Below are 26,840 nucleotides of genomic sequence, written 5' to 3'. Positions count from 1 at the left end.
CATTTATAATCCCAATCCTTTCTCCAAATGTAAACTATCATCAAAATCTCCTGGTGAATGGATGTTTTATAAATTTACATGAAAACTGTTTTAAATCCCCGGTACATTTGGGAACTGATAGGAAGTTCAAAAAGTTCAAATACAAAATAGATGAGTCATTGTTGTTTTGTTCATTTCTGTTCACATAATCCACTGCTTTATATCACACTTGCAATATCAGATCTCTAAACCTTTACTTACCATCTGGTCCAAAACACTGCTGTATCCAAGATTTCCCAAACACCTGGTCTACCCTTTCTCCATGGCAAATCACCAACATGTCTCTCTGGTTTGTGGTTTGTGCTGACAACTGAAAGAAATTATTTTACAACTCTGCTTATTGAAATTATTGAAAGAATAGTAGTTCAGATGAACAAAAACAAATTCATATAGCAACTAAATTGATGAGATTTGATCAGCGTTTTTCAACCTTCACAACTTTATTGGTTGGGGAATTTGTGGAGTTGAAATTCCATGGTTGAAAAGTTACCAAGGTTGAAAAATACCGCATTTGATTGTACTTTCGGTTTTATATTTATGAAGCGAAGTTGTGACATTCAGAACAGTATGGATAATGTAGCATGTTTCATGAAGCAAAAAAAAATTGCTTGAATAAAATCTATCAATAATAGCTTTCTGTCTCAAGAAAAAAATGTCGTTATAAGAAGGTCATGAGTAGGATGTGATGTTTGGTTGTAGCCTCTGTGCTGGGGCATCTACAGCAAGCTACAAAGTGATGAAGTAAGCCTCATGGCTTTGCAATATTTGGTTGCAAAGGGCAACTATCCTTTGCTGCAGAACTTCTGTGGATACATTGAAGATTTAATTAATATGTCACATAGTTATTGAATATTTAAACATTCACTCACTATTATTAAACTGTTAAGAATACAGTCTAGGCTATCTTTTACAAAATGCCACCCCCCCCCCCCAAATATTAGATTAGATTACAGTATCCATCATTTTCAAACAAAGTGCTATGCTATGAAATGATGAGAATTAAAGGCAAATACCTCTGAAAAAGCACCAGATTGGAAAAGGTTGAACTTAGTCAATTAAGATACTTTCTCAAAAAAATTGCAGGAAGAATTTATTTATGTATATGCTATAGATTTACATAGAATGAAATCTTTAGGGTAACTTTTAAAAAAATTGATTGACTTTTGAAATTGCCCTTTGGCAATTTTGTTAATGTTACTCTTTCATCTAGAAATCCTGAAGTAAAATTTGAAAACTGGACAAATGTTTCCTGCATCTAAATGTTTAATACCTAAACTTGTCTTCCTCTTCATTCTCACACATATCCATAGATCAAGATCCCTGAATTTCAGTTTACCTGATGAGTAAGCAATTTGGCTAAATTCCTTGGCAATGGATTTGGAATCTTTGTTTTAAAGCAAGTTTTGATTTGGTTCTTAGGAAGTTGGCCTGCATCTGCAGATAAAATATATTCTCTGAAACATAAATAGCAAAGAACAAAACAGAAAACAGTGAGAAAATTTGGAATCACGTATATCTTTGAACTGAATGTAAGACAACACATCTCAGAAGAGTAATTTCCCTCATAAATGGAACACAGTGATCTTACCAAGAAATCTGAACCTATACAAGACTCTCTCCTGTGACTAAAGTGGGAAGTAGGAATTCTAGTACTCTCCAGATAATTACAATTTTCATAAACTCACTCAGTATAGTGAATGGTCTGTGATAATGGGAGTTGTATTTGAAAATAGCTTGGTGTTGACAATAGGGAATAAGTAGAAGGAGAATTATGGACTCAATGTGCTAATCAGTGAAACTGAACCATTTAGTGACAAAGGATAGAAAGTTCAGAAGCAATATAGTTCAGATAGCCAAGATGGCACCAACAACGGCTGCTTCGGTGGAATGCTCTCTAATGGTTTCTTTATTCTTTATTATTATATGCAATTCATTACAGATTTCATACTCACAAGACCATCTGCTAAGAATTAGGCAATGTTTCCTTAAGGAGCAGTTTTCTGATTCCTCACCACCACCCCTGTCTTTGCAAATGCGGAGGAGATTCTAACTAATTCCCCAGTGCTATGGATTACAACAAACAAAGGAGAAAAGCAGTAGTGTCGAAAAAGGAGATGAGGTAAACAAGCAGGAATTTTAAACAGACTAAGGAAAAGGGGAAAAAACCCTCTCTCCCTTCAATCTTTCTGACTAATTTACCCTCACTTGCTAACAAGATGGATGAAATACATCTCTTAAATAGATGAAATTCTGATTTCTACAATTCTGCAGTTCTTTGTTTTACTGAAACCAGGCTTAATCCACAAATTTATGGAGACAACACCATATACATCCCAAGATTTCAGACATTTAGATCAGACAGAATTGAAGAGACTTGAGGTAAAACAAAGGGTGGAGGATTATGTTTATATATCAACAACAGCTGGTCTCAGGATATAACTATAATATATAAATTCTGTGATGAAAACTTAGAGTCTTTACATATCAACTGCAAGCCATTTTATTCTCCATGTGAGTTCTCCTTATTTCTCCTAATAGCTGTGTATGTTCCTCCACAAGCTTGTGTAAACAAGGCATTACGAACTCTTGCTGATCAAATTATGGAGGCTGAAGCCAAACACGCAGATTCCCTTCCCAACATTTTGGGGGATTTCAATCAAGCAAATTTAAGGCAAGAGCTACCAAAATATTTCCAGCATGTAAATTGTCCCACCAGAGGCAAAAATACTTTAGACCACTGCTACAGAACAGTAAAAGATGCTTATAGGTCTTTACCACAAGCAGCTGTGCGACACTCTAACCACTGCATGATTCACCTTGTATCTGCCTACAGACAAAGACTTAAAACCATGAAACCAACAATTTAATCAGTGAGGACTTGGTCTAATGAGGCAAAGCTGAAGCTCCAAGCTTGCCTTGGTTGCACCGATTGGAATGTTTTTGAAGATACCTCTGCAGACCTAGATGAGCTCACAGATACTGTAACATCATATGTCAGCTTCTGCGAAGACTTATGTGTACCAACAAGGAACCTGCAAATATATAGTAACAATAAATCTTGGTTCACAGCTCAATTTAAGCAGCTATGTCATTCCAAAGAGGAAGCCTACAGAAAAGGTGACAGAATGCTATACAGTCAGGCCAGAAACATATTAACAAGAGAGATCAAAGCAGGAAAAAGAAGCTACTCTGAAAAGTTAAGGAATCAGTTCTCAACAAATGAACTAGCAAACATGGAAAACTCTTAAAAACATCACTGATTATAGCAAACCTTCCCAGGCAGAAGGAAATCAACAACTAGCAGATGACTTGAATGTGTTTTACTGCAGGTTTGAAAGGAAACTACAGCCACCTATCTTCACAACCCCCACCTCAAACACTCCAACAACAGCCAAGCTTTCTACAACTGGTCCCAACCCATTGGGTTCACAACCTCTGGTGATCACAGAAAAAGAAGTACAAGATCTATTACACAGACAAAAGCCAGGAAAAGCACCAGGGCCAGACAAAATAACTCCTTCTTGCTTACAAGTCTGTGCTGACCAATTGGCCCTCATCTTCACCTGAATCTTCAATAGACCACTAGAGATGTGCTATGTTCCTTCCTGCCTCAAACGCTCTACCATCATCCCAGTGCCAAAGAAGCCCTCCATCAAGGAACTGAATGACTACAGACCAGTTGCTCTAACATCTGTAGTTATGAAAATCTTTTAAAGGCTTGTGCTGTCCCACCTGAAACACATCCGCTGTTAGATCCCATGCAGTTTGCATACTGAGTAAATAGATTGACAGATGATGCTGTTAACATGGCTCTGCATTACATCCTACAACACCTTGAATCTCCAAATACCTATGCAAGGGTCCTCTTTGTAGACTTCAGTTCAGCATTCAATACCATCATTCCAGACATTATTCTAAGTAAATTAAACCAACTAGCGGTACCTGAACACACTTCTAAGTGGATAATAAGCTTCCTAACAGACAGGAAGCAGCAGGTGAAGCTAGGCAGAATGACATCTGATATCTGTACAATTAGCACAGCCCTCTCCCCAAGGCTGTGTGCTTTCTCCACTTCTCTTCTCCCTATGTACTAATGACTGTTCTGTCTCACCTGTAGCCACAAGGTGAAAGTCCAAATTTCCAAAGGAAAATACTCAAACAGACAGAAACAGAAACGACAGAGTTAACTTCCCTTGGCTGAATTTGTCCTTGGCAGTTTTCCCAGAAGCTGCCTACCAAGTCCGATAACGAGCAAAGCAATAAATCAGAAGTGACCATCACACAGAATAATTCATCCAAACTGCTAACTCCAAAAGACAATTTGACCCGAACAGGGATTCAGAGCTAACACGCCTCCTTATATTCCCTGAGGGGCATGTCAGTCTCTTTTCTTTTTACGTTGTATGTCACGTTTCTGCCTGCGTCTTAGCCTTGCATCAGACCAGCCTTTCTCGGCTTGATCTTCAGCTAATGACTCCGGCACGCTCTCCTGATTATCTGCCGACACCTGAGGCACAATCAGGGGGGAAGTTTCTGGAGAGGAAGACGACTCCGAAACTTCCAGCAAAGCAGGCTCAAATCTTAGAGCCAAGTCCTCCTCTTCCTTCTGACTCCCATTTATGTCACTCAACAAGGCAGTCTCAAACCTTAATGCCAGATCTTCCTCATCACTTGAGCCTATGTCTTCTGACAGAGCAGGTTCAAACCTCCGAGTCACAACAAATAACTGCATCTCAAATGATCCATCTGTTAAAATACTGAAGTTTGCTGATGACACAACAGTGATTGGTCTCATTCAAGACAATGATGAATCTGCATACAGACAGGAGGTTATACAATTTGCCTCATGATGTAACCGGAAGAATCTGCAACTGAACAAACTCAAAACCATAGAAATGATGGTACACTTTAGAAGAAACCCTCCCATACTACCACCTCTTACAATACTAAACAACACAGTATCAACAGTAGAGACCTTCAAATTTCTAGGTTCTGCTATATTACATGACCTAAAATGGACACCTAACATCAAAAAAGCACAACAAAGAATGTTCTTTCTGCGCCAACTCAGTAAGCTCAAACTGCCCAAGGAGCTGCTGATACAGTTCTACAGAGGAATTATTGAGTCTATCATCTGCACCTCTATAACTGTCTGGTTTGGTTCTGCAACCCAACAGGACAAACACAGACTTCAGAGGATAATTAGGACTGCAGAAAAAACAATTACTACCAACCTGCCTTCAATCAAGGACCTGTATAATGCACAAGTCAAAAAGAGGGCTGCGAAAATATTTACAAACCCATCACATCCCAGATATAAACTGTTTCAACTCCTTCCTTCAAAATGATGCCATAGAGCACTGCACACCAGAACAGCTAGACACAAGAAGAGTTTTTTCCCGAAAGCCATCACTCTGCTAAACAAATAATTTCCTCAACACTGTTCAACTGTTACAAACTCTGCAGTACTGTTACTGTTAATCTTCTCATCAGTCCTTATCATCCATCCCCTCCCACTTGTGGCTGTATGACTGTAACTTTGTCACTTGCATCCTTACAATTTATATTGACTGTTTCCTAGTATGATTTGATTGCTTATTGCACCCTATGACTATCATTAAATGTTGTACCTATGGTTCTTGATGAATGTATCTTTTCTTTTATGTATACAGAGAGTATTTGCACCAAGACAAATTCCTTTTGTGTCCAATCACACTTGGCCAATAAGGAATTCTATTCTATTCTATTCTATTCTATTCTATTCTATTCTATTCTATTCTATTCTATCAATATTCCATTTTCTTAATATTCCTTAGTGGTATAATTAAAACTGCATTTTATGCAGAGTAAACAACATATTTCCCCTTTAGAGCACATCTATCTATTTTGATGCTTTCTAGCATCTACAACCAAAAATGCCTCCATAGCTATTTTAAGCAAAAACCATTAAAAAACACACCCTTAGCTGTCAAAGACAAAGAAACAGTTGTACAAGGCAAGGATATCCCTTGTTTCCCCTATTATTCATACTGACACTGGAAGTATTAAATAGAAATGTCAGAAATACAGAGATAAAAGGTATGGAAATAAAAAATGGAAAAGTATAAATTACAATCATTTGCAGATGATTTAGTTTTTATTTTGGAGGATCCACAAGAAACAGGGCCCAGATTAATTTAAAAAAATAGAAGAGTATGACGAAGTGGCAGGATTAAAAATAAATAAAGAAAAATCTAAGATTTCAGTGAAAACCTTACAGATAAACAGAAAAAAATTAATGAAGAGAATAGATATTGAGTTTACTAAGAAAGTAAAATACTTAGAGATTCAACTGGCAGCAAGATGTGTAATGATTAAGGAAGATAACTATTATAAATTGATGCAATGAATTAAAACAGATCTGTAAAAATGGGAAAATCTGCAACTATCATTGATAGGAAGAATAGCTACAATTAAAATGAATATGTTGCCGAGACTATTATACTTATTTCAAACAATTCCGATAAGACTGGGAAAAATACTTTGAGGAACTTAATAAAATAACATTAAAATATATCTGGCAAGGGAAAAAAGCAAGAATTAGCTTTAAAATGCTTCAGGATTAAAGAAATAGGGGAGGTTTCAGATTACCAAATTGGGAATTGTATTATCAGGCAGCGGTATTAACATGGATGAAAGAGAGGATTGCATTGAGGCATACAAGATTATTGACTTTGGAAGGACATGACCTGCAACTAGGCAGGCATGCTTTCTTGTGGTTTGGGAAAAGTAAGATCAGAGGTGGTATTCAACCGGTTCACACCTACTCGGGCGAACCGGTAGCGGTTATTTGGCATAGGTCGCCAAACCGGTGGTGACCCCTGGCTGGCCACACCCCAACCCGGTCACCCGGTCTCTCACTTGCGATCACTCTCCTAGTTTTCCGTTCCCCACGTCCCCTTTCTTCCCGGGGGAAAGTAAGAATGGCATGGACACTGCAAGTATCACTTTCCCCATGTGAATTAAAGTGTCTGGAGTGAGAAAGTGTGGTCTGACAGAGGGGGTGGGGGTGAATTGAGCCTTGGAGCACTTTTGCAACATAAAAGAAATGAAAGTAGTAGGTCCTTTAAAAACTTCTCCAAGGATTCCCTATGGATGCTGCAAGTATCGCTTTCCGTGTAAGTTAAAGTGTCTGGAGTGAAAAAGAGTGTGGCTTGACAGAGGGGGTGGGGGAATGCACTCCAGCCTTGGAGAAATTTAAAGGAGCTGCTTCCAAAATGCTTGTCTGTTAAGTGCTCTGTGTGTGTGTGTGTGTGTGTGTGTGTGTGCGAGAGAGAGAGAGAATAGGAAGAGAGAGATAAAACTCTGTGCTATTATTTTTAATTGTTCCATTATTTATCATGTGTTAATATTTTACACTGTCCCTACACCTAGAGTGATTTTTCTGCCTTTCTTTTGCCCAGGGCTACCAGATATTTTTCAGGGTTTACATGCATTCAATGTCAATAGTCCAGAGCATAAAATACACATGTGTTTAACAAGAGTTGAAAAGGGACCTTGGAGGTCTTCTAGTCCAACCCCAGCTCAGGCAAGAAAACTGAGGATGCCAAACTCTGAGTAGAAATCCTGGGAAAGGTGTCAGAATAATACTTAGAAGGGACCTTGGGGTGAACCCTATACCATTTCAGAGAAATGGCTGTCCAGCCTTTTCTCAAAAACTTCCAGTGATTGAGCACCCAGAACTTCTGGCAGTTCCACTGGTTAATTGTTCTCACTGTCAGGAAGTTTCTCCTTAGTTTTAGGTTGCTTCTCTCGCTGTTCAGTTTCCATCCATCGCTTCTTGTTTGCCTTCTGCTTCTTTGGAAAATACATTGTCCCCCTTTCTTTGTGGCAGCCCCTTAAAAGCCTGTTGCCTATCACACTCTTGGGTAAAGCATGTGAGCCATTTTCCCTTTTCAATGGTCCATGAAAGTACATCTATAGTATGCAGATAATAAAGTCAAAAAAGGGTGAACAACATTTTTATAGAACTATAGATAAGTTGAGGCTGGGTGACAAGGAATGGCTGGGAGGGGAGGGGCAGGTGAGGCCCCCCTTGATATGAGTGACATTGAGTTGGCCACGCCCATCCAGTCACATGACCACCAAGCCATGCCCACCCAGTCACATGACCACCAAGCCACATCCATCCAGTCACATGACCACCAAGCCACGCCCACCAAATAAGCCATGCCCACAGAACCAGTAGTAAAAAATTTTGAATTCCACCACTGAATAAGATATATGGTTACTTTCAAAGACATTACATAAGGAATGCACTATTGTAAATATGGGAGAAAATTAGAGAGCAACACTATTTGAAGTTTGGCTTTCAACAATGGAAGCACTGATTCATCCAAATTTTATTAATATGGGAAATATTGTTAGATAGAAAGATGTTTTGAATGAAAAGGGAGAGCTCAAAACTAAACAAGAACTGAGTGATCAAGGGATCGATATGACATGGTATTAGCAAGTGCAGATACATTCTAGACATGAGAAAGATGCTAAATTATATGGTTTCTATAAAGAACTAACAGAATTAGATATTAACAGGGACAGAAGAAGGATTGATAAAGAAACTGTGCAGCTACTTATTGAGCATTAAACTGGAAGAGAAACAAGTGAAGGAGACAATGATAGCACAGGCAAAAAACTTTGGTTACACAATAGAATTAGATAAATGGCAGAAATTGTGGGACAGGAATTATATATTAACAATGTCAACTGCATATAAAGAAAATTTATATAAAATTTGTTTTATAGATGGCATTTTGCACCAGCAAGATTGGCAAAGATGTTTAAAGATAAGTCAGCTAAATGTTGGAAGTTCCACCAGATACCTGGGTCTTATTATATGTGGTGGACATGTGCAGAAGCAAAAAAAAAAATACTGGACAAAAATACACACTGGAAAAGATAATAAAGCAGTGTATTGACTTAAAGCCAGAAATATTTTTGTTGGGGATTTTACTGAAACTTATAGTAAAGGGAATGCATATTTAATTATCCATCTGTTAACGGCAAGTAGAATTGTTTTTGCACAAAATTGGAAAAGTGAAGAGATTCCTACTATTGAGAATGTGATTAGGAAAATATTAGAATGTGCAGAAATGAATAGATTACCACTTGCAATTAAGGAGAAAGAACAAACTGAATATTATATGACATGGGAATTATTTTATTGATGGTTGGAGAAGAAAAATGGAAGTTAGAAATAAAAGAAGATTAGTGAAATATAGAAAGTATGTTAAGATAGAGATGTACACAATGTGATGACTGTTATTGATATGACTATTAGATTTACTATGTTTAATGTTATTATTATATTCTTATTAGAAAATATGTTAAGAGAGAAATGAATAGGTTTACTACATACAATATTATTTTTGTAAGATTGCAAAATTAATACCAATACAATGTATACTGTTGTAAATTTTGATTGTTATTGCACAGAGATATTTATATCCAGATGACACATTGTTTAATGGAAGACGGAATGCTTATACTCACAACAACACCTGAAACAATTAGTATACAACGTTTCCAACAGAGAACTCACCAAAACAGAAACAGATGTCCTAACCAAAGGATTCAATTATGCTATAGTACCCAAAAAAATCCCCACAGAATCCATCATATGTGGAGTGGAATCCAGCCTAACTAAACTAAATACAAATGAAGCTGACAGAATAAGACACCAAGTCACTAACATCCTATGCACAAGCAAACCACCCAAAAGCAACTTGCACAAAGAGGAACTAAAAGCCTTGCAAGCCCTAAGGAACGACAGCAGCATACTTCCAGCAGATAAAGGTAATGCCACAGTAGTAATGGATAGAAAAGACTACAAAACAAAATTGACAGACCTACTCCAAGACTCCACATACAAACCCATAAACACAGACCCAACCACATATCTGGAAAAAATAACCAAGAAGAAAATTATAACCAGCCACATGAGCAAAGAGATCCAACAAACGATCATCCCAAGAGAAAAATCTTCCAGATGCCCCAAACTACATGCCTCCCCAAAATACACAAAGAAGGCATACCTCTCAGACCCATAGTCAGCTCCAGAGGAGCACCACTACAAAACCTAGCCAAATACCTAGCAAAGCAGCTACAGCCCCATGCTGAAGCAGCAGCTTCACATGTACAAAACTAATACCACCTCTTTGAAATGATCAAAGATCTACATGTGGAACAAGAAGATCTGCTTGTAAGTTTCGACGTGGTTTCACTATTCACTCAAGTCCCGATAAAAGAAACTCCCGAAATCATCAGAAATAAATACCAACCACCCAAACACCTCATGGAACTAACAGAACACTGCTTAACCAACACATATTTCATATACAAAGGACAAAGATACAAGCAAATTGAAGGAGCCCCTATGGGATCACCACTGTCACCCATCATTGCAAACTTGTTCATGGAAGAATTTGAATCTAGAACCCTAGCCAATGCCACCCACAAACCCAAACTATGGTTAAGATACATCGATGACACATTTGTTATTTGGCCCCATGAAAAAGAAAACCTAAACAATTTCCTAACACACCTAAACAGCACACACCCCAAAATGAAATTCACCATGGAAACAGAAACAAATGAACAACTACCATTCCTAGATGTACTAATCTAGAAAAAAACAGATGGCACTCTAGGGCACACCATATACCAGAAGAAAACACACACCAACTGCTACCTCAATGCCCAATCCCACCACCGCCCAGCACAGATAAACTCCGTGGCCAAAATACTAATTGCCAGAACCAAACGCCTGGCAGACAAGACACACATAAAGACTGAACTATGCACCCTGACTAAAGTACTGACAGCCAATGGCTTCCACAAAAGCAAAATCACTGGCTTGATCCACAAAAACACACTGAGATATAATGGAGACCTAGAAGATGAACAAACCTATGGAACAGCTGTCCTGCCCTACATAAGAGGTACTACAGACAAAATCAGTAAGATACTACACAGGCATCACATCAAGACTGCCTTCAAAACAGACAGAAAAATAGCAGCCATCCTAAGAAACCCCAAAGATAAAATTGAACCAAGGCGTATATGAAGTCCCCTGCACATCATGCCCTGCCACATACATCGGACAGACCAATAGAAGAATAAGTACGCACCTGGATGAACACAAAAGTGCAGTAAAAAAGCTGGAACACACTTCCTCACTAGTCCAACACATGAAAGCCATAGCATCGCCTTCAATGGCACCAAAAACCTAGCCACTATAGAAAACCCCAGCTACGGAATTATCAGAGAAGCCATAGAGATTGAAAAAAGTCCTGAAAGCATGAATAAAAGAGATGACTCCACCAGACTGTCAATTATCTGGAAACCTGCACTCAAAAAAAAAAAAATCTCCACACCACAAGCCAGACAAACACCTGGGTACAAACAAATCCCCCCTGATAACTCCAGATCAAACACACCCCAACCAGGCACCCAGATGAAATCTAGCTTCCTAATAAATGATAGCAGTCCGTTTACTCCGAGCCAAGCTGTACTAAAAGCCTCCAATACAGGAAACACAATGTTGCCAGCCAATCAAGACAAAAAAAGCTACAAAACAGACAGAAGATATTAGAAACACCAATCAAGCAGAACACAGCAAACTCCAAGACCAAGACTCCCAACCAATCAGGATGAAGAAAAAGCCATTCTGGCACAGCAGTAGGCTAGCACCAAATTTGAAACAGAAACGGCTGTGAAAGTCTGACTCACAGACGAACACTATACAGAAGCCTGATGATGGCAGATGAGATTCTGCCGAAACGTTGCTACAACTTTAAAAGCACAACTACAATGACGTGGGAAAATACCCCAACAAAGCTGAATACCATACATGTAAGTACCCGCGAAAACTTAAGAAAAACACACACACGCGCACACACACACACACACACACACACATACATACATACAGTATATATAAAAGAAACAGTTGTAAGATTATCTCTCAATTTAAAGGCCATGACAATATATTCATTTTCATTTTGATTTCATGAGTTTGTCTTGCAATGCTAAAATAATAGATACAAAGCTGAGACCCAATTCTATACATTGGCTGGGTTGCTCATATTCCTTGAAGTGCAATGATATAACTTTTGCCTGTTACATGTTTTTATGTTGATTTGCATTTAGATAGGGATAGCATTGGTAAAGGTCTCTCTTTCTCTCTCTCTCTCCCTCCCTCCCTCCCTCCCTCCCTCTCTCTCTCTCTCTCAAACACACACATATGCACACAAAGCTGGGATGGGGAAACCTTCAGCCTATGAGCTAATCACCAGACTGATCATCTTGTGATGCTGCAAGTGAGGTTTTGTCTCTAAAATGAAGAGTTAAGAAATTTTCAACCAACTAATACTAACCTGTGTTTTACCCAGGTATCTGATTCATTGGCTTTTTCTGTGTAATTTTCAGGAAGAAATCCGCGGCATCCAGTTTGGTGAGATATACCAATTGTCCATCCATCACATATTTCATGTTGCTGTGACCGATCAACATATATAAGATCCCCTGAATTCAACATTAATTCATCAATATTTTGAGGCTTGTATTGGAATAAGGCCCTCAAAACCTTAACAGAAGCCAGTGAAAAAGTCAGTGTTAAATTGAAAAATATTTTGTCAAATCCAAGAAAAGTTACATTTGCATATGTTTTATTTGATACATTAACCTGATTCATAATGTTGAAATGCAATTGTTACCATAGCCTTACATCATTAAGCATGTCCTTCACTTGATTAAGAATATTTCCAAAATTCACTTCAGAATTAAATCCCATTGATTTCAATATAATTTATTTAACAAGAAGGATATGGGATTTGACTGCTGGAAGATCAACCACATTATATTAATAGTAGGAGAAAACATGGGGTGGACAAGGTAATGCTCTTGAACTTTCAAGAATGTGATAATCTGATTGTGTGAAACGTTATCATGGAAGGAACACTTGTATTCTACAACACAATTATCAATGACAGCCAAAATAGTTGCTCAGTAATGTACAGTTATTATGGCTAAATCAAACTTTTTCAGATCTCTATGATTTTGCACCATGCTTATTTTTATGTGTATGATTCAAATTTTAATTCAATAAGAAATTCCTCAATAAATAAATTGAGAAGTATGTTTTTGATTCATTTGTTTAATTGGATTGTTTTTATCTACTTTTCACATTTGTGTGGTGAATGGTGATCATGTTTTATTTATGCAGAAATATTGAAAATTTAAAAGGTTTCACAAACTCTTAAGCACTGCTCAAACTTTCACAGATTTTAAGGTTAAGAGATTTAACAAACAGAGCATGCAAATATGATAGAAAAATTACTTTGGTTTACATTTTAGTGAAAACTTATCAAGTTTGTATTTCATGAAGTTAAACTCAGTTCTACTGTAAGTTCAACATTTTCAAAATTATATGATGCAGTATTCCCATCTAAACTATGTATGAGTTATAATGATTCGAGCAAAAAGTGTACAAGATTTGTGTATTAATGAAACAATAGAAAATGGCATTCAAGAATATTGCTTTGAATAATTCTTTAACAGATTCAGAGCAGATTCAATCCATCCATATATCAACAGATTCAATCCATCCATATATGAGTCTACTGTATGTATGGACATTAATATGTCTTTTTGAGTGCCATTTTAAAAATCTATAAAAAGATACAAAAAAGGGTGAACTTAGAAACAGAGCAAGCCTGAAGTGGATGGATTCCAGGTAATGCACCTACCTGATAATGGACGAAGCGCATATCCCTAGAATAGAGAGCCGCCACCCACTGACAACTTTGCATAGGGTTGATTGATTTGGCCAGTTGTTCCAATGTCTTTTGATGATGAGGATAAAATTTGTGGGCTAAAGTGAGGTGGAGTTGCTTTACTGAAGGCTTCACACAGCAATCTACGAACAAAACATAACCAAACTGTACCTAGGAGGCTGTATCAGGTATTACTGTATTATTCTCAGGCTTGCATTTGAAAAAGTATTGCAGCATTGAACTGATGCACAGAGAAATCATATGACTAATCCTTCAGAAAATAGCCCCCTTGCTTTCAGTGGTGTACGTAGATTCCTGTATTCTTAGAAATTAAATACATACAGGCAAGCATTAGAATATATTCCAATACCCACAAAGCTACACAGAAGGGGCTGTTATATAGAAGGGGAATGTAAAGGACAGTTTCCCTTCTCACAAACCTGCTTCTCTGCTTGTAGACATTATGACTTCTGGATTATTGTTACCTGCTAAGACTGTGGCCTCTGCAGCAAAAGCAGCAGCGAATAATTTGATGACATTTGCAGGGCCATCACTAAGAAAGAAGCCAATGTAGGTGCTGGATGAATGTAGTGATAGGGAAATCATCACAGGAAAACTTCTTGAAAATTGGCTACCGGCTTTTTCCAGAGCTTCATATAAACCATCAACTTTTTGGTCTTCACACTGGAAAAAACAAAGCTCTTGAGTTACCAACAGCTGTGTTGACCATTGAATGTAGTATAATACATAAAACTAAAACCTTTAAAGTAAAGATGAGAAGGATATGATCAATAGCAACTGAAATAAGTATAGGTCATTTTCATCCAACTATTTGCTTCACTTCTGAAATCCAAGACACTTTTCATACTGCCACAAGTCTCCTGACCATTTTCTTGACAGCAATTGCTCAGTTCTTCTCATGAACAAATTGGAACTCTTCCAGCGGAACACCAAGGTTGTACAAAAACCAACATCCAGTCAGCGTTCCACTCTATTCTACTGCATTCCACTTTCTCTGTTTCTCTTGCAGCATTTCTTCTTGCAGCAAGAGAAAAAAAGGAGTTGAAAAAGCACAAGAAAATACTGGCAACAGTGTCTTGCAGGGGCTGTGGAGAGTCACTCAGTAGAAAATGTTAAGGAGGCAAAAATGCTTGGCTATTAATTACCTGCCCAACATCTCGGGGGTTAACACTGAAAAATAAACTTCATAGTATTTTCTCCTGTACCACAGATGAGAATGAAGTTAATAAGCACAGCTATGGAAAAGCGCCACTGGTATAAGAATCGTAAGGTAATGTGACACAAATCCCAGACACATGCAGAGTGAAATTACCCCTGAGCTTAATCTTTAGCTTAACCCAAATAGTGCGCTAAGCTTTACATAGCAAGGGAAGATTGCAACAATAAGAGATACCAGAATGTTATTTGAGCCATTGTCACCTTATCTGAGCCATTGTCACCTCACACACAAAAGTAACTTACTGTGAAGAAGTCAGAAAGTGTAATGTGTGGGAAATTTTCATGGGCTTTGTTTTTTCCACACTGGCATTTGCTTTCTCTCCAAAACTCCAACAGACCGTCATTCAAGGGGCCTGTTGGACACAAATAGAGGGCATATTCCTGAGGAATGGGATCTTCTAAAGAAGGATCATTGCGGTGAGAATGCAACCTGCAATTAAAAATTAGAATGGATTAGTTGTTGTTTTTGCATTTTTCAGCCGCAAAGAAGATTTTCAGAATGCAAAGAAGCGTGATCTAGGACTAGGTAAGGTCTACTGGCTTCCCTTCTGAGAATGGAGAAGTCAAAAATTAGGTAACTATTTCTTGCATTTTAGAATACTTTTAAAGGAGAAAACAGCTCTCTTAAGCCTTGTAAATCCTTAAAGTACCCACTCCACTTCTTAAAAACTGGCTAATTCTGTCAGAATACATGCTACTCTCAACCTATTTTAAAGTATGGCCCTTCACATGTTTCATAAAGCCTAGTTAATCTCTCAACTTGTCAGAAATTGCACATAGAAATGTAGAATGGGAAAAGTAGTAGCACAATATTACTTTTTTTTATTCAGGTCAAGTTGTGCTAAAGCTTTTCGGACAGATGATTATCTGATGACCACCACTGAAGGGAAACAAATCACTAGTTGAAAATTTATCATCATGTTTATGGAGATTTTCTATCATCCAGGTCATGGTTTCCCCAAAGTTGCTTTTTCAAAGATGTTTTTTTATTGTCATGAAAATCCTCCTAGTACCTAATTTAAATCCATAATTGGTTTTGTTCCTGCCTTATGGAGCAACAGAGAAAAGCCAACTCACTCCTCTGTATGGCAACCATTTAGATTTCTGCTGTCATATTTTCTCCTCAGCAAAACCAGACATGCCCACCTCCTCCATTGTTCATCCAATGAATTGATTTCCAAGTCTTTTACTAACTGAGTAGCCCTTGCCTTTACTTGTGCCAATGGGTCAATGTTCCTTCAGACTATGATACCACTAACCTAGGATCATCCTTCTCAAGATTAAATATCTTTCTTTGAAACTGTGAAGAATGCATTCTGGATGAGAGGAATGAATAGGGAGAAATAGCCTATTTCATGCACTCAAAAATGAAATATGGTGGAGAGGAAGATCCATCAGCAGGACTCCTCCTCTCTCCTCAGTTAAAAAAAAAGTTCAGAAACAAAGATTTTTATTAACTGAAGGCAGTTACCGTCTACAATCAAGATTTGCATGCCTGTTTGAATATCACTATTCAATAATTTTAGAATGCTTATCAGTAAGGAGAGATCAGAAAGGTTTACATTCATCTCCCTTAATCAAGTTTTTTAATGCAGCTGGCATTAATAATAACTCTGTAATTTTAAAAAAAATTGTTGTTATTTAGCTCCTTTAAGTACTACGTTAAATATTTATGCTTCGTTTTAGCTTTAGCAGTCCAAAGCAGCTTAAGGTTTATACTGAAGCTTCATTTCTGAGACAGGAGTAGACAGCCTGGTTGACCTGAGGTGCACCTCCCAGTATCTCTAGAAGCCACGCCCTGAAACGTTAGAAAGGCTGAGTTGTGGTTCAGTAACAGCTAAGCCTACAATAAGATCTTTGGTATAGATTTTCTTAAATAAGCCCCAATTTCAGAAGCATATTTTGGTTGTATGCCAGTCACAGTCATTTGTCTGTGAGATGGGCAGCCATATAAATATTATGAAATAAATAAGAAATAAATATTTGTTCTCAGAACTGTAAATGTTACAACTTTTACACATTTAATAATCACAGTTTTAAAGAATCTGATCATGTCAGTTTCTGGTAGTTCTGATTACAAAGCAATCTTTCCTCACTGCCAAGTTAAACAGTTGTCCAGCCATCCATGTGTCACTAAAAAATAGTGCTAGCATGTGTGATTTTTCCTTGGCAGATTCTTATCCCACCTCTTTTGTTTCTATTCTGAATGGCCATATCCGTTTTTTGAGTGTGTTGCTGCCTTTTGTTTAATTTTCTGGGGGTGTTGCCCTCTGTTATTTATGAGGGATTCTAAGCTGGTGGGAAACAGTCACAAATCCCAATAATAATACTGGAGTGGGACAAGAGGGGGTTTGGGAAGGTGATAAATTTAGACAGGTAGCATGACCCTCCTTTCCTGCTTTACCCTGCAGAGCAAAGCCAGAGGAGATGAGATTACATCTTAAAATAGGAAGCCCACCTAAGAACTACTAGAAGGCTTGCTGAAACACCAGATTTTGAAAGAGTGTCAATTCAAAACCATAGAAGCTGACTTGCCAAAGACTGCAGTTTTGAAATATCACATTAGCTATGTCATGTTGGCTGCTTTTGAAAGAAATACATTTTTTTCTCCTTTTTCTCCACACACATTTTCAAGTAGGTACTGTTCTTTCAAATCCATGTACTTCCTCACCTTTTTTAAATGGGGAGGAGAAAAATGACAGCAGAGAAGATTGCCGAGGAAGTGGAAAGAAAAGTTATGTTCACAACATCTTGAAATGGCCAATGAGTTGATTCACCCTTTTTGGATCACTTGACTGAGCCGTATGAGCATGAGCATGAGCAGTGAAACATGTCATTTTGAAATTGTTAGTGGAGGGGAAACAATACAGGAACAACTAAGAATGACTGAAGATTACCTCAGTCTTGGGCCAAGGATGAGAAGACAATTCTCAAGGAGCAAAAGAGCAAAGAGATTATCAGGAGATTTCATACCTTGATTAGATATTAAGGTTCCAAGATAGGTAGGCCAGGTATTGAAAAAACACTGTACAGTACTCCTTGCATATAGTCATGACACCAACACATTCTGAGAACCTCTTTATCGGCCATATCTCCCTGAGGTAACTTTAATGAATATCCAGATCCAAAGCTCTTCTTCCAAATCATTTTTGAAGTGTATGCAGCTCTATTCCCTAGATCAGTGTTTCTCAGCCTTGGTCACTTTAAGATATGTGGACTTCAACACCCAGAATTCCCAAGCCAGCATAGCACAGTTGGCTGGGGAATCCTGGGAGTTGAAGTCCACAGGTCTTAAGTGACCAAGGCTGAGAAATACTGATCTAGATAACATAAATGAAAATCAGGGCTCTTCGCAATAGAATTATTGAATCGGAAAAAAACATTCAAAATTAATTTCTGAGCAGCAACATGCCATACTACTTTATTTAAGACATTTAAATAGTTATCCATTTTATATCAAATTCTGGGCAACTCCCAATCAGTAATTAATACCACATCAAAACTTACCATTGTATTGCTGCTTCTGCTGTCTTTTGTCCAGTAGCTGCCAATGCCTTTAATCTAAGGAAAGAACAATATATTCGTTTTGAGCAAAGAAAGTGATAGATAACATTTAAACAGTGTCACTAAAGTTTTGGCTTTGCCCTGTGTATAGCTATTGCTCTAGTGGTTAAGGCACCAGGCTAGTAATCAGAACATCAAGAGTTTTAATCCTTTCCTAGTTAGGTATGAAAGCTGGCTGGGGAACATTTTTTATTTATTTTATTTATTTTGTCAAAAGCTTACAGTACAATAGAAATAAGAATAAACATAAGTTTAAATATAAGAATAGGAACTAATAATTGGGGACAATAGGACAGTAGGCACAATTGTGCGCTTATGCATGCCCCTTACAGACCTCTTAGGAATGGGGTAAGGTCAATGGAGGTTAGTTTGAGGGTAAAGGAGTGGGGGTTTGAGCAGGTGACAACAGAATCAAATAGTGAGTTCCAGACATTTACCACTATGTTGCTGAAATCATACTTCCTGCAATCAAGTTTGGAGTGGTTTACATTAAGTTTATATCTGTTGTGTACTCTTGTGTTGTTGTGGTTAAAGCTGAAATATTCATTAACTGGTAAGATGTTGTAACATATGATTTATGTACTATGCTTAAGTCAAATCTTAGTCGGCGTAGTTCAAGGTTGTCTAAGCATAGAATCTCAAGTCTGGTGCTGTAGGGTATTCTGTTGCAAACAGAGAAATGTAGTACTCTTCTGGTAAAATACTTTTGGACTCGCTCAATTGTATTTACGTCTGATATACAGTGCAGATTCCAGACAGCAGAGCTGAATTCAAAAATTGGTCTAGCAAAGGTTTTGAATGCTCTAGTTTGCAAATCAGTATTACCAGCGGAGAAGCTTTGTAAAATTAAATTTACAACTCTTAAAGCCTTTTTGGCAATACTGTTGCAGTGAGCTTTGGTGCTCAGGTCATTCGATATGAGAACTTCAAGGTCCTTGACAGAATGAGGATCATCAACAAGGTCATATCCACCTAGCTTATATTTGGTATATAGATTGGTATATATATATACATTGGGCTAAAACCCTATACAGGTAGTTCCCCAACTTATAGCAGTTCACTTAGTGACTGTTCAAAGTAACAACAGCATGAAAAAAGTGACTTACGACCACTTTTCATGCTTATGACCATTGCAGCATTCCCATGGTCACATGATTTATATTCAGTTGCTTGACAACTGACATTTTGGGCTCAGTTGTGGTCATAAGTGAAGGACTACCCGAACTCTCAGCCCAGCTCACTTCATAGGGTTATTGTTGTGGGGAAAATAGGAGAAGGAAAATTAAGAAGATTGTTACTGCCTTGGATTATTTATAAAAACAAATAGATAAAAAAAATAGAAAAACAACTAAGTTCAAACCCTGGTGCTAAAAATATTGTTGTACATACAAGCATTTCAGTAAGACATTTCCTTTTTCCATCTTGTCAGCTGATCTGGTATAAGGATGGAAACTGTCTTGTTAGCTATAACAAGTTAATGTGCATACAATTGTCTGTGAATCAGCAGTAATTCTCCAGTTCAGGACCTCTAGGTTTAAAGATGGTTTTTACGCATGATAGGAACCACCAATTGGACATTTCCTCTTGTAATTATCAGCATGCAAGAATTACACGGTTTAGAAAACCGTGGTTAATTGGAGAATTAGATTACCTCTTCTTAAGAGAAAACTTAGTGCAAGTAGTCTTTGACTTACAACAGTTCATTTAATGACTCTTCAAATTACAATGGCACTGAAAAAAGGTGTCTTATGACAATTTTTTACATTTCACATTGCAGCATCTCCATAGCCACATGATCACAATTCAGATGCTTGGCAACTGATTCACATTTATGATGATTGCAAGGCCCTGGGGTCAAATGATCACCTTTTGCAACCTTCTGATGAGCAAACTCAATGGGGAACCCAGAGTCACTTAATAATGCTGTTAGTAACTTAATAATTGCTGTGAATCACTTAAGAACTATGATAAGAATGGTTGTAAAATCAGGCAAAATTCACTTAGCTACTATCTCACTTAGCAATAGAAATTTTGGGCTTAACTGTGGTTGTAAGTCGAGGACCACCCATACCTGCCAAAATTCTACAATAGCATCAAATTAGGCATTTAAAAAAAATATTTATTTCTTCCTTCCAGGTAAGTTTTTTTTTAAAAAAACTCTATTAATTAGGAGAAATAGGACAGTGCAATGGCTCAGTGGTTAAGAAGCTGGGCTTGTCAGCTGGAAAAGTTTGAAGCCCAAGTGACATCAGATGGGGTGACTAGCCCCAGCTCTTGCCAAGCTACCAGTCTGAAAGCATGCAAATGCGAGTAGATAAATAGGTATCACTATGGTGGACAGGTAACAGTGCTCCGTGACATCATGCTGATCACAAGACCATTGAAATGTCTTTGGACAGTGCTGGCTCAATGGCCTTGAATGGAGATGAGCGCTTGTCCGAGTATTCATGAACTGGCAGAGACATGGTAACAAGGTCCGCCAATGAGAGCTGAATTAGAAACTGAAAATGAAGGAGTCAGGGCATAGCCCTACAGCTCAAAGTGCTGTGCTGAGAACTGAAACTAATCTGCTCTGAGCTCTGAAGCTGCTGCTTGTGTTTTGCTTGTAACTACTTACCACGTTGGAAGAATCTACTATTGGTATTGTACATTTACTAGTATATTATTATGTATATAAAGAAGTTAATGAATCCTGCTGAATCAGTCATCTGTGTGTGCTTTCTGGATTTGATTTCTGCAATAAACTCTTAACAGCACTGCCCCCTATGATCGGCAATAACTAGCAGAGTAGTCCTCAGGGACTCCTTTACCTTTTACTTTTTAGCATAAATAAGCTATTGTTAGCTTAGATTCACCCCTTCGGTGATATAGATTAGCAGCTCATTTGTAGGTTTAACTGGGAGAGAGAAAGATGCAGTGGATCCATCAGTACTCTTAGTATGTCCTTTGATATGCCTCTTTTGCCCTTGTTTGATGTTGGGCCTAATGTCAGAATGAACCTGCTTTAGAGGTTTTCATGCTGCTGAGTTTGTCCCTCTGAAGTTGGAGCTGTCTTCCCACCTTCAGAAGAGAAAAACCAAAGAGGCTTTTTATTCAGGGATGGGATCCGACTGGTATAACTACCAGTTCTGTCGCTCTGTGTCGTGTGTGCATGTGCGTGCGTGAGTCATGCGAGTGCAATTTGCGGCCTGCTGAGTTGCCCGGACAGCTGAGCAGTGCTGTGTGCGAGTGTGCAATGGTTGAAAAAGCCCTTTTTTCCTGCTTTTTCAACCACAGCTGTGTTGCACAAATCAGCTGCAGTTGAAAATGCAGGAAATAAAGGTCAGGTAAGAGCCCAGGAGGGCAGGTGGGCCAAAACAGCAGCAGACATAGAACCAGTTCTATGTATGCTCTCTGTTTGCTGCTTTTCATAGCAACCAGTTCTACAGAAGTGGACAGAACCGATAGAATCCCACCACTGCTTCTATTCCTTAGATACCTTACCAGGAATATTACGGTTGTGGCCTACATCAATTGTCATCCAAATATTGCAGCCCTCTTGAATTGTATTTATTTAGAATCACACTGTATCCTGCTATTCTACTGCAAAAAGCTGAAGGTGGCTAGCAGCAACTGCATTAATAAGCAAACTGTTATATCCTATACAAAAATAATCATAGAAACCCAACAATTAAACACATATTGATTTTTAAAGATACAATGGACATGGCCAATGGACAAATAAAGGTTACAGGCTAATTTAAGTTGTAGTTAACTATAAGCTAACTAAACTAATTTGCATGCTAATTAAAATAATATCTCCCTGCCAAGGGAAATAAGCAGGAAATGTTTTTGTGGCCCCACTCAGAAAAGATATGAGTCCATGAAGACCTCAGTTTATTTAAGTGAATGAGAAATGTAAATGTTTTTTCCCCAAGTCTGCTCCTAAATCTTTGAATTGAAATTATTCCTAAAATGTTATTTGCTTGAAAGAGGTAATTCACCAGAACAAACTCATTTGAAAACAGCTGAAAAAAAATTATTCATATGTTGCATTCTTTGAATGCCTAGTATGCTATTATAGCAATGTAAAAGCTAGCACTTTTGGATTTAAATGATAGAAATTGGCTACTGAAAAACAAAATAAAATCATTCAAAGCACCCCTAGAATTCTAAAATCAGAATACCGGAAAAGACTTTGTATAGTAGCTCATTTAACTTAGTTAGTTGCCTGTTTGCTGTGGGAAATTCAAAGCACCCCAAACGAGTGGTTGCCTAGTTTTTACTGTGCCTCCTAAGAGTCCTCACAAAACGACATATTCAATAATTCATTTGCTTACTATCACAGAATTTTAAGAGCTTCCAGAATTTTGTCTCCTTTCAGAATTTAACTTCAATAAATCCCAAGCAATTTCCAGTTTTAATATTTTATTTGCTTTGCTTTGGTCCAGGATTACTTTATATTGTGATTGAATTTTACAACATTGCCAAATAATCTTCCCCAGCAGATTAACCTGAAAAATGCAGGCATATTCTTTGTCGTAATCCAAGAATTGAATTTGCTTTGTTCCCAAAGGAGATGCTGTGCTACAAATGAACCATTGATGACTCCATGTGACCTTTTAAATTGTTTATTTATTTATTAAATTTATGTACCGCATTTGAACTTGGGTGTTGCTGTAAATTATTGCATATACCATGGATCATCAGGGCAACCAACATAGAGGTGCTAAACTGTATAAAACCAGACAACTCACTAGAAGCCAAAATCACAAGACTACATCTGATTTACTTTGGCGATGACATATGTGCAAATTCATTGCAGAAACCAGTGATGCCTGGAAGCTAGGAGTAGACCAAGAAGAAGGGCAAGCAAAGAACTCTCTGTCCTGATACCATCAAAGCTGATACAAAGATGAACATCGAACAACTGAAAGAAGCTGTGCTGGGTGGCATGGAGAGCACTTGCATATAAAATTGACAAGAGTCAGACATGACTGAATGGTTAAAACAATAATACATCACCCATCTCACGACTGAGTAACTGGGTAGCTTATAACACAATAAAAACAAAAATATATAAACATTAAAACATTGAGAAACATTAACATGTTAAAATTAACAGGAATTGGTAAACTGGGAACCAATACATAAACAGGGTAGGGGTGAGATGTTTTTCTTATAAGCTCTTTTCATGAGCTCTTCTAAACATAAAAGGGTGGATTTCTGTGACAGTGTGACAATAACTGTACTTACGCTGTATGTACAGAGAAACCATTGGCCAAGAGAGGCTCCAGCAACGAATTGGTACTTCTGTTTTTTCTCTTGTTTAAGACCTTTGAATAGAGCTGAGTCTCAGCTGCCGCCATCTCTTCTTTTCCTTCTGTAAAAGTCTGTATAGAGAAAGAGAGGCAGAGCCTGCTGAGATAAAAATCAAACCCTCAAAAACTCCTTCGGTCTTTTTGACAAAAGATGATATCCTGTTTTTACAGAACGCTGTGGTTCTTACAATATTACAGTGGGCAGACTACAAAGAGGGGGAAAGGAAAGCAGAATTATTCGTGTGTGTGTGTGTGTGTGTGTGTGTGTGTGTAGACAGATTCAGTATGTCTTATATTGACTTTGAGTTAGTCTTGGGTCATGGAGACTACCTGGATTGGTATCTACAAGTTCCTTGGCAAGATTTTGGAATGGCTTGCTGAGAGAGAATGACAGGCCCAAAGTCACTCTCTCATGCCTAAGACTAAATTATAGGATGTGGTTGGTGGTATCTTTGCTGTCTGCACCTAACTGGCTCTCTTTCAGCAGGAATTACCAATGAATTTGTTCCGGACTAGCAGGCTCGAAAGCCTGCAAACCTGATTGGCCCGCTGATAGCCGATCGTGATTGGTCGCCATAGACTGATGCGATTGGCCAGTAAACGGGCTGCCGCGATTGGCCCTGCCAAGAGCGGCAAACTCAAATCACCTTCATTGGTTGCCTAGCCACAGCCAGCCCTATATAAGGGGCTGCTGCGGCTGGGATTAGTTGCTCAGATCTGAAGTCACTAATAAAGAGCTGTTGTTGCTATCTGAGTCTTGCCTCCGTTCTTGAACCATCCTCCCAGATCTAACACTGGCGACGAGGATGGGATGCGGAGGCAACGAAGCCTATTGATTTGAGCTAGCTGAAGGAGCACGTGGCTGACAGAGCGCAATGACGGCGACATGGCCAGCAGCGCTATACCACCCGCACCATTCGATCCAGCTAGCGAAGACTGGGACTCATATATGGACAGATTTCAAATGTTCCTGGAGTCCAACAACCTCAAAGATGCCACGCCCAGCAAGAAACGAGCCGTTTTTCTAACCCATTGTGGGCCAGCCGTTTTTAAGATGGCTAAAGCCTTAGCGAAGCCAGCTGAGGTTAAAACCATGGATTGGGACACCCTTGCTCCCATCCTGCGCAACCATTACGCCCCAGCCGTGCCAACTCTCATTCGCAGACACGAGTTCTACCAGAGGGACCAGCGTGAAGGTGAGAGCGTTGGGGATTTTGTGGCAGACCTGAGGAACCTGGGCGGTTTATGTGGCTTCGCCAACCTTGAAGAAGCCATGAGAGACCGCATCGTCCTTGGCCTCAGAGACCCAACCGTCCAGAGCAAGATCATGGCCGAGGGAGACATCTCGCTTGCAGATGCCATAGCAGATGCCACCGCAGCTGAAGCCACTCGTAAATCAGCAGCACGAATGCGTCGAACCAGTGGAACCAACCGCCAACCCACCAACGATGCTGGGAAACCTTCAGACAAGTACACATCGACCACCCATCATGAAGATGTCGAGTCATCCTCAGACAGCGAGGAAGAAGAAGTCCACAGGCTCCGGTCGGAACGTGAGCAACGGAACCAGCGGGGTCGTAAATCCAACTACCAATGCGCCGGATGCGGGGGAAACCATTCCCGATCCGAATGCAGATTCTTAGACGCCATGTGTCATTTTTGCGAGAAACGAGGGCACATCACGAAGGTATGCAGAAACAAGAGAAATTCCAGCCCCAGACGGAGAGGGAGCAGCCCAAAGAGAAATGATGGCAACTCCACCACACAGAGGGACTGCCCTAGCAACCAGTGGAACCAGTACAGCAGACCCCGAAGGTTTAACGACACACCCAGACGAGAAGAGGCTCATCAAACCATCACCATCATCCACGCTTCATCACTTGACGCTAAAAAAATCTGAGTAAAGGTCACCATTGAAAACAAACCGTGCATCATGGAAGTCGACTCTGGGTCATCACTATCCATGGTATCCTGGAGAACACTCAAGCAGCTAATTCCCAACATCCGACGCCAAGACCTCAGCAGTCAGAGACTCATACTGAAAGACTATCAAGGCAACCGGATTCCAGTCGCAGGTACCCGCCATGTCCAGGTCTCTTTCAAGGGACATAATGCAATTCTACCACTCACCATCCTAGACAGAGACCGGCCAAGTCTATTGGGCCTTCAGTGGTTCGCGCCATTAGGAATCGGAATGGCTGGCATCCATCATACTGAAGACGATGACTGGGAGGCAGCTCTCGTCCACGACTTCCGAGAAGTGTTCAACGAAAGCATAGGCAAGTACAAGGGGTCTCCTATTTCATTTAATCTTCGCCCCGACATTGCACCCATTCGCCTAAAGCCATGCCGAGTTCCCTTTGCTCTCAAATCTAAAATTGATGAGCAACTGGACAAATTAATTGCACAAGGCGTGTTAGAACCTATTGACCACGCCCGATGGGAGACACCAATTGTCACCCCCATAAAGCCTGACGGGTCCATAAGAATCTGCGGTGACTACAAGGCCACCCTCAATCACGCGCTACAGCAGAGCGCCTACCCAGTACCAGTTGTTCAACATCTCCTGCATTCACTTGGGGGTGGCAAAATATTCGCAAAATTAGGTCTGGCCCAAGCGTATCAACAGCTGCCAGTTGATCCCGAGACTGCAGAAGCCCAAACTATAGTCACACATCATGGTGCATTCAAATGCAACAGGCTCCAGTTTGGTGTAAGCGTAGCCCCAGGCATCTTTCAAAGCCTGATGGAGAGACTATTACAAGGGATAAAAGGGGTCGTGCCCTATTTTGATGACGTATTAATAGCAGCACCCACAAAAAACCAATTAGAGAAACACCTCAGAACAGTCCTACAGAGGTTCAAAGATGCTGGCCTCAAGGTT

General features: G+C 39.1%; 1 protein-coding gene across 1 annotated transcript in view; it reads right to left on the bottom strand.

Annotated features, from left to right (window-relative positions):
• The window catches only part of UBASH3A (ubiquitin associated and SH3 domain containing A), a 38,116-nt gene extending 14,001 nt beyond the window's left edge, over positions 1–24,115 (bottom strand). The window contains exons 1-8 of the mRNA XM_026713624.2: positions 23,892–24,115; positions 18,600–18,653; positions 15,336–15,522; positions 14,339–14,537; positions 13,827–13,996; positions 12,456–12,664; positions 1,376–1,493; positions 241–349 (exon numbers count right to left, since the gene is read on the bottom strand). Coding sequence (XP_026569409.1) covers positions 241–349; positions 1,376–1,493; positions 12,456–12,664; positions 13,827–13,996; positions 14,339–14,537; positions 15,336–15,522; positions 18,600–18,653; positions 23,892–24,004 — 1,159 coding nt within the window. The 5' untranslated portion in view covers positions 24,005–24,115. The remainder of the gene's footprint in view (positions 1–240; positions 350–1,375; positions 1,494–12,455; positions 12,665–13,826; positions 13,997–14,338; positions 14,538–15,335; positions 15,523–18,599; positions 18,654–23,891) is intronic.
• Positions 24,116–26,840: the final 2,725 nt, after the last annotated feature.

Source organism: Pseudonaja textilis, chromosome 7, assembly GCF_049901715.1.
Source record: "Pseudonaja textilis isolate UNSWEBS1 chromosome 7, rPseTex1.2, whole genome shotgun sequence".
NCBI classification, from domain to species: domain Eukaryota; kingdom Metazoa; phylum Chordata; class Lepidosauria; order Squamata; family Elapidae; genus Pseudonaja; species Pseudonaja textilis.
This window is presented reverse-complemented; position numbering and strand designations above follow the sequence as displayed.